At 47.9% G+C, this 8,504-nt stretch overlaps 1 protein-coding gene and 1 long non-coding RNA gene across 4 annotated transcripts; both read right to left on the bottom strand.

The window, feature by feature from the left end:
- Positions 1–222: 222 nt before the first annotated feature.
- LOC306828081 lies at positions 223–1,662 on the bottom strand. Its single transcript, XR_013779703.1, has 3 exons — positions 1,458–1,662; positions 740–840; positions 223–663 (listed from the first exon to the last, which is right to left on the bottom strand). It is a non-coding gene; the product is annotated as an uncharacterized lncRNA (long non-coding RNA).
- A 973-nt stretch (positions 1,663–2,635) lies between these two features.
- LOC306828076 (uncharacterized protein) lies at positions 2,636–5,694 on the bottom strand. Of its 3 annotated transcripts, none has more exons than XM_079350294.1 (3): positions 5,356–5,694; positions 3,889–4,080; positions 2,636–3,209 (listed from the first exon to the last, which is right to left on the bottom strand). In XM_079350294.1, exons 2-3 carry the CDS (start codon positions 3,983–3,985, stop codon positions 2,731–2,733), a joined length of 576 nt encoding a protein of 191 aa, XP_079206420.1. In that variant the 5' UTR covers positions 3,986–4,080; positions 5,356–5,694; the 3' UTR covers positions 2,636–2,730. The 3 variants fall into 3 exon arrangements, with proteins under 3 accessions (XP_079206420.1, XP_079206421.1, XP_079206419.1); XM_079350295.1 differs by having other exon boundaries at positions 3,898–4,107; XM_079350293.1 differs by having other exon boundaries at positions 3,889–4,107.
- Between the last annotated feature and the right edge of the window lie 2,810 nt (positions 5,695–8,504).

The raw sequence follows: 8,504 nt of genomic DNA on the forward strand, positions 1-8,504 counted from the left end.
CCACATGCAGAGCTGGCTAAACACTGAAGCTACAGTGTCCACCACATGCTGACCTGTGTGAGAGGAGGGGGGGAGACAGCTCTCTGTGAGGATTAGAGTTTAGACTGCAGTACTCAGTTTAAACACTAGGAGGCTCCTTTAATTCTGATTACACATTTTTTTGTCCCCATGATTCATTTTTAAAATATCATTTCACTTTTTAAAATGCTGATTTGTCTTTGAAGTTTTTATTCATCATGTCTTCCTGCAGTGTTATAGACTCATGACCTTCATATTCGATGATATAAACTTTGAACCGTCCAGCTGCTCAATGCAGTAGTCCGTAATTGAACCTGTGGCGTCTGTTCCTGCCTCAGTCCTCTGAGCACAGCCTCCGGCGGTAGACTTGTCCCTTCTGGATCGTCCCGCACCAGTATGACGATCTGGTCCTCCAGTCTGCTGCTGACACCTCCCACACTGAGATGGCGCTGTAGGCCCCACCCTCCTGTGACCTCGCCCACGACACCTGTGCATTTGATGATCTCACCGGCTCGTCATCGACCCACCACAGGACGTCCTGCAGAGGCGAGGTCAGTCCGTCGAGGAGGCAGAGGAGCAGGTGAGGAGAACCAGGATCCTGAGCGAGCGGGACCGACCAGAAAATCTGAAGTGATGGAGGAAGACCTGCAGAGACACGACGACAGAAGAACAGAAAGAAGCTTCTGGAACTTCACTCAGTCTTCTTCTTCTCTGGACTCACCTGTGCTCGAGTCCTCGCCATGACGACCAGCATCGTCCACCTGCAGCAGAGTCCCTGAACTGAAGACCACCGAGAAGGAGGCCGACACACACCAACATCTGCTGCAGGACAGACACACACACACACACACACACACACACACACACACACACACACACACACACTGTAAATACACACACTGTAAATACACACACACTGTAAACACACACACTGTAAACACACACACTGTAAATATACACACACACTGTAAACACACACACTGTAAACACACACACTGTAAACACACACACTGTAAATATACACACACACTGTAAACACACACACTGTAAATATACACACACACTGTAAACACACACACTGTAAATATACACACACACTGTAAACACACACACTGTAAATATACACACACACACTGTAAACACACACACTGTAAATATACACACTAAATATACACACACACACTGTAAATATACACAAACACACTGTAAACACACACACTAAATATACACACACACACACTGTAAATATACACACTAAATATACACACACACACTGTAAATATACACACACACACTGTAAACACACACACTAAATATACACACACACACTGTAAATATACACACACACACTGTAAACACACACACTAAATATACACACTGTAAATACACACACACCATCTCTCTCTCTCTCTCTCTCTGAGGATGAGTGAATTTATCACCTGAGGAGGAAGAGGAGGGTCAGTGTCGTGTTCATCATCAGACCTGATTCACCTGGAATCACAGACAGGCGAGGTTTCATCAGGAATAAGTGTCTGTGTGTGTGTGTGTGTGTGTGTGTGTCTGTGTGTGTGTGTGTGTGTGTGTGTGTGTGTGTGTGTGTGTGTGTGTGTGTGTGTGTGTGTGTGTGTGTGTGTGTGTGTGTTACCTTCAGTGTCGTTGCTCCTGCACGTCCGTCTCTGTTCGAGCTCTTCGTCCTCTGTGGGAAACACCAACATGTCGGAGCTCTGGGATCAGACGGTTAGTCAAACACAAAAACAGGAAACTTTCTCAGCTGCTGCTTCAACTGTTGGTTCCTCAGAGTCCACGAGTCAAACTGTCACAACGGCTCACACACACACGTGTGACCATCCTGTCAGTGGATTTAACCCCTCGTGTCCTCCTGTTTCTCCTTTAATCTGCATGTTGTGGAGGCGAACGCTCCTCTTCCTGTAAATTACAACCTTCATATCTAACGATGAAAGCTGAAGGTGAAGTGAGCCGTGAGCACAAACGCTCAACAGCTGAACGCAGTGAGCTCCTTTTGGATCCTTGCTAAAGCTAGCTGTAGCGCATGGCGGGAAGACACTGGAAGGTTCAGAGCTCTGCGAACAAAGAAAATGGCGTCGCAGAAAAAGACCAACCTGTCAGTCTTCTGTTCAGACTCCATGATGTCATCAGCATCACAGGCGGACTGACCATGAGCTAGCTGACTGTGACACCACGGTTTATGTTCCTGTAGGGGACATGTTCGTCTAATGTCGACCTCGTTTTAAGAAGATTTTTTCACAATATGGAGGAAAAGAACTACATTACCCATGAGCACCGAGTGTCACAGAATAACTGATGGTCACTGCTGAGCTCTGAGAGAACAACAGTGTGTGCGGGAAATAAAATAAAGGAGCAAACCGTGGAGGGAGAGGACATTTATTTTGGTTGCCATGGTTACAAACAGGTGTATCGTTTGTTTACTGGTCTCTTTCTGAAACAAACCATCAGATTGTGAAGAAGGATTAAGACGGTAAAATAATCAAACAATTCATGAAACTGCCGACACACGAGATGATTTAGGGCCTAAGTTCACACCTGATACCCCCCCCCCCAAAATCAGAGGGGGCGTGGCCAGATTCAAGGCTTAGAATAACAGAGAACATGAGATGCAAAGAATCCTGGTCCAGCTGAGTCTGAACGTGAAAATCTAACACTGGAGAAGTAAATGTAAACAGAGGTCAGAGGTCAGATCTCTCTCCCTCCCTGACTGATCCCGCAGTAATAAACCGCCGCGTCGCTCTTCTGGGAGCCGTGCATCCTCAGCAACCCGACTGCTGCAGCAGAGAATCGATCCGGTCTGATCCCGGCGCCGTACTTCACAGCAGAGCGGTTTGTGGAGCTGACGCTCAGCAGCAGCTGAGGGCGCTGCCCTGCTCGCTTCTTGTACCAGCTGATTATGAAGCGGGCGGGACCAGACGGGTCAGGACCAGACATGTCAGGACCAGGCAGGTCAGGACCAGACGGGTCAGGACCAGGCAGGTCAGGACCAGACGGGTCAGGACCAGACGGGTCAGGACCAGGCAGGTCAGGATCAGACGGGTCAGGATCAGACGGGTCAGCAGCAGCAGCGGTGATGTTGTAGGTGTCCAGCAGGGGGCAGTGCAGGGTGACGTCCTCCCCCACTCTCACGTGAAGAGTGGAGGCGGGTCGGGCGGAGCAAACACCTTCAACACACCAACAAAAAGACGATCAAGTTAAAGACGACAAACGGAAAAGTCTCAGGAAGTTCTTTAATTACCTGATGACATCACACATTGACCTTTACCGTTTACCTGATGACATCACACATTGACCTTTACTGTTCACCTGATGACATCACACATTGACCTTTACCGTTCACCTGATGACATCACACATTGACCTTTACTGTTCACCTGATGACATCACACTTTGACCTTTACCGTTCACCTGATGACATCACACTTCCTTTAATAACCTTCATTCTAGCAGAGGCTCCTGACTTAATTTCAAAATAATAGCACACAGCAAGATCTATCAGCTCAAGACAAGATTTCAAAATAAAAGCCTTACCAGTGTGATTTTGAATTGCAAAATGACAGAATAAGAAAACATGCAATTAAAGCACAAGGCACGTAAAAACATTCAAGATAAAATCCAGTAAACAATCCCAAACACAAACTGTGTACTGCTTAAAGACAGACCCAAATAAGCTGGTTTGATTTTCATTTATAAATTATTCAGATTGAGATTTGAGTTGAATAAAACAGAAGGAATAAAAATCTCTGATTAATTTAAGCTTTTTTTTTTAGCTCTAAACATTCACAGCCTCACATCAAGATGTATTTTTGAATTTGAAGGCATGTTGGACATCACACATGAAACATGACTCACCGCAGACCAGGAGCACACGGATCACTTCAAACGCCATCGTTCTCAGACACCTGCTGCTGTTTTTAACCAGCCGAGCGTTCAAACTCATAACGGACCCTCTCTGCACACGCCCTCATGACATCATCAGGGGGCGTTTCTCAGCCTCTCATTGGACTCATGGGGACCAACCACGTGACCACACCTCTGAAACATGACACAAGTCAAGTGTGCCTGCACGCAGACGCCACGTTTTTTATTTTATTTAAGCTTTTTATTTTATTTAACCACATAAGTAACATCGTTAACATCACTGAACGACAAACGGTGGACGAGCTAACAGACAGCTGCTAACTGACAGTTGCTAACTGATAGCTGCTAACTTACAGTTGCTAACTGACAGCTGCTAACTGAAAGCTGCTAACTGACAGCTGCTAACTGACAGCTGCTAACTGACAGCTGCTAACTGATAGCTGCTAACTGACAGCTGCGAACTGACAGCTGCTAACTGACAGTTGCTAACTGATAGCTGCTAACTGACAGCTGCTAACTGACAGCTGCTAACTGACAGCTGTTAACTGACAGCTGCTAACTGACAGCTGTTAACTGACAGCTGCTAACTGACAGCTGCTAACTGACAGCCGCGAACTGATAGCTGCTAACTGACAGCTGCTAACTGACAGTTGCTAACTGATAGCTGCTAACTGACAGCTGCTAACTGACAGCCGCGAACTGATAGCTGCTAACTGACAGCTGCTAACTGACAGTTGCTAACTGATAGATGCTAACTGACAGCTGCTAACTGGCAGCTACTAACTGACAGTTGCTAACTGATAGCTGCTAACTGACAGCTGCTAACTGACAGTTGCTAACTGATAGCTGCTAACTGACAGCTGCTAACTGACAGCTGCTAACTAATAGTGCTAACTGACAGCTGCTAACTGATAGCTGCTGACTGTTGCTAACATGTATGTCAATAAATAATTTCAGCGTTCGGGACGTTTTACACTCACTTGTCAGTTAAAAGGAAGCAACATATTTTCTTTAAGTATTATGAACTTCAGGGTTTCCGTAGCTTTGCAGTAAAACACAAAAATGTTACTAGAACTTGCATTTGAGTTACTCAAATGTTGCCAGATGACTTAAGTTAAAATAAACTCTCTTTAGCTCTGGTCTGTCAGTGTCATGATGTCTGACTGTGTAGTGTGTGTGTTTTGTCAGCAGGGGGCAGTGTGACTCATCTCTGCTGAGTCTGTTGGGCTCTGATGTGTGAAATTATGTAGTAGTCTGTGATGAGGCGTTCCTGCCATGTGGAGGCGCTGCTGAGCCTGCAGACCTCTCTGAAGTTTGTGTGCAGAGTGAATAAATCATCAGATGGTCAGACACGCCCTGCAGGGACTCATCAGCAGACTCAAACTCACATCCAGCACCTCTGTTTGAAGAATCACCAGCATGTGTGTGTGTGTGTGGGGTAGCCTCTACCAGTTGCTTGTAGCCTCGTGGTTGGTAACCTCCCCTCAGGTGTCTGACTCTATTGTCTGTCCTGTCTGGACAGTAAAGCCTAAAAATAAACTTAAAAAAACCCTCAAATAAAACTGACGCCTGTTTTGATACCACGGCAACAAACAAGCAAACAAACATGTTGTAATTCAGGATTTCTAATCTGAACTCCTGCACACATGATTCTGTGAACACTGTAGTCTCAGTGATGGAGTAGAAGGTCTCTCGGTGAAGTGTCTCTGGATCAACCCCCAACCTTTCTGTTATGTTCTAAGTTGAGTTTTTAGTTAGCATTATGTTTCTTCAGTTGTGTTTGTGTTAGCTCCTGAAGCTAATCCTCACAGTATTACTTCCTGTCTGAGCGTCTCCTCAGCCGGAGGAGCCTCCAGCTCTGACCTCACCTGCACTCACTGCACTTCCTGTGTTTGGACAGAGGACGCTGCGTCAAAAAAGCCTCTGCATGTTTCTAATGAGCTCCAGCAGCAGAAAGCTGCTCAAACTAGGATCAATGTTGGATATGAAACACGGAGAGAGGTTAGAACGCAGAAAGCTTTACAGACCCATGCAGAGCTGGCTAAACACTGAAGCTACAGTGTCCACCACATGCAGAGCTGGCTAAACACTGAAGCTACAGTGTCCACCACATGCAGAGCTGGCTAAACACTGAAGCTACAGTGTCCACCACATGCAGAGCTGGCTAAACACTGAAGCTACAGTGTCCACCACATGCAGAGCTGGCTAAACACTGAAGCTACAGTGTCCACCACATGCAGAGCTGGCTAAACACTGAAGCTACAGTGTCCACCACATGCTGAGCTGGCTAAACACTGAAGCTACAGTGTCCACCACATGCAGAGCTGGCTAAACACTGAAGCTACAGTGTCCACCACATGCAGAGCTGGCTAAACACTGAAGCTACAGTGTCCACCACATGCTGACCTGTGTGAGAGGAGGGGGTTAGACAGCTCTCTGTGATGATTAGAGTTTAGACTGCAGTACTCATTTTAAACACTAGGGTGCGGAGTTACAGACTGCTCCTTTAACTGTTTGATTTTTAATCCTTTATTGAGTTTATTCTAATCAGATCTTTAGTGGTTAAAAACTGGGATGTCTTCATCCTTGTATTTCCCTCCTGATCAATAAAGTATCGATCTATTCGTCCTTCCTTCCTTCCTTCCTTCACCTTCTTCTTCTCCTTTCTAACACTGTAGAGAGTTTGTCCTGATCTATCTGTAGTTTTCAATTTCCAACATATCCAGCTTTTATTCTGTGAAACTCCAGCCTGTCAGGGTGTGGTGTGGGCGTGGCCTGGAACGTGTGGGCGTGGCCATGAGGAGGTTGGGGTTAACCCTGAGTGAGTCAGGGGCCCGGAGCTGGACCGGTGCCTTCGACTTCTTGCAGGAATTCAGATGTTTATAGAGATGTTTGGCTGTTTCCAGGAGTCCAAACTGTAACCCCCTCCATCCCTGAACATGCTCAGAGCCAATCACAGGTCAGACAGACTGGTAGGAGGGGCGGGGCCTGTGCCAGCTGTGTGCCAGTCTCTGCTGAGGAGGAATGAAGGGACATTTTTTGGACTATTCTTCTTTTTGTTTCTCTTCCTGAAACACGAGTTCTGCTGCCAAACATCCAAAAGTTACGCTTCAGAGTTCACCTGAGTTCATCCAGGCTGCTGCCAGGCCGGGAAACAGAAACAGAAAGCCTCAGTTTACACACACACACACACACACACACACACACACACACACACACACACACACACACACACACACACACACACACACACACACACACACACACACAGTGTCCACATGGAAAGTTTCGTTTATGTGTGAACTGTGTGTGTGCCCTCTCTCGTGTTGTGACTTTCCTGTTGATCACGGCGTCCTCTGTGAGCTCCATAACGACATGCAGCGGGGGGGGGGGGGGGGGGGGGGGTGTTGCTCAGGGAGTGGTGGATGTGGGGGGGAGGCTGTTCACGGGTGAGGCAGGGGGTGTGGCCGAGGTCTGTGTTCCCCGCCTGCAGGGAAAGCCCGGCTCACTCCGACCTGAGAGAGCGTCAGTGAGAGCAGCTCGTCTTCATCTTCATCCTCTTCATCTCCACCGCCGCCCTCCTCATGGCTGACCCCGCCAAGTCCTCGCACACGGCCAAGAACGTGGTCATAGCCCTGCTGGCGCTGTGGTCCATCATCTCGCTCATCGTCATCGTGGTGTGGTCGACGTCCCCGGACCTGAAGAGCTCGGCTCAGTGCCGCGTGGAGCTGCAGGACAAGACGGAGAAGCTGGAGGGCGTGAAGGTGGTGTGCAAGAAGGACAAGGAGGCGCTGGAGGAGCTGGTGGAGGCCGAGCGGGACCAGCAGGCCGAGCAGAGAGCCCACATCCTGCTGCTGCTCGCACGCCTCAACGCCACCAACGCCACGCTGGACGAGTGCCGACAGGAAAACGTGAGTAAATCTCTCTCTCTCATACACACACACACTCATACACACACACACACACTCATACACACACACACTCATACACACACACACACACTCACTCACACTCATACACACACACTCATACACACACACACACACACACACACACACACACACACTCACACTCATACACACACACACACACTCACTCATACACACACACACACACTCATACATACACACACACTCATACACACACACACACACTCATACATACACACACACTCACTCACACTCATACACACACACACACTCACACTCATACACACACACACACTCACACTCATACACACACACTCACTCACACTCATACACACACACACACACACACACTCTCTCACACACACACACACACACACACGCACACGTCATGTTTCAGGGACAAATGAATTTTTTTTAATTTGAAGATTTCTCTTGGGATTTAAATATATGTGTGTGTGTGTGTGTGTGTGTGTGTGTGTGTGTGTGTGGGGGGGGGGCGTGAGCTGGTTGACTCGGCCTGCGGGTCGCTGCACCTGAGCACCGTGTTGAAGAGGGGGCGGAGCTTGAAGGCAAAGCCCTCAATGTTCATCACCTGTGCTCGTGAGCTTCAAGTAGAGAAATACAGGCGACCTTCTCGCCCCCCCCCCCCCATCCAATCAGGAGCCAGCT

This window comes from Symphodus melops (assembly GCF_947650265.1).
Source record: "Symphodus melops genome assembly, chromosome: 8".
NCBI lineage: Eukaryota > Metazoa > Chordata > Actinopteri > Labriformes > Labridae > Symphodus > Symphodus melops.

Excerpts from the sequence above, each read along its gene's own strand:
- LOC306828076 (XM_079350294.1), bottom strand. The coding sequence starts at position 3,985 with ATGAGTTTGAACGCTCGGCTGGTTAAAAACAGCAGCAGGTGTCTGAGA. Across the intron at positions 3,210-3,888 it reads CCTGGTCTGCGGTGAGTCAT|GTGTTTGCTCCGCCCGACCC; the intron begins GTTTCATGTGTG and ends GGTGTGTTGAAG.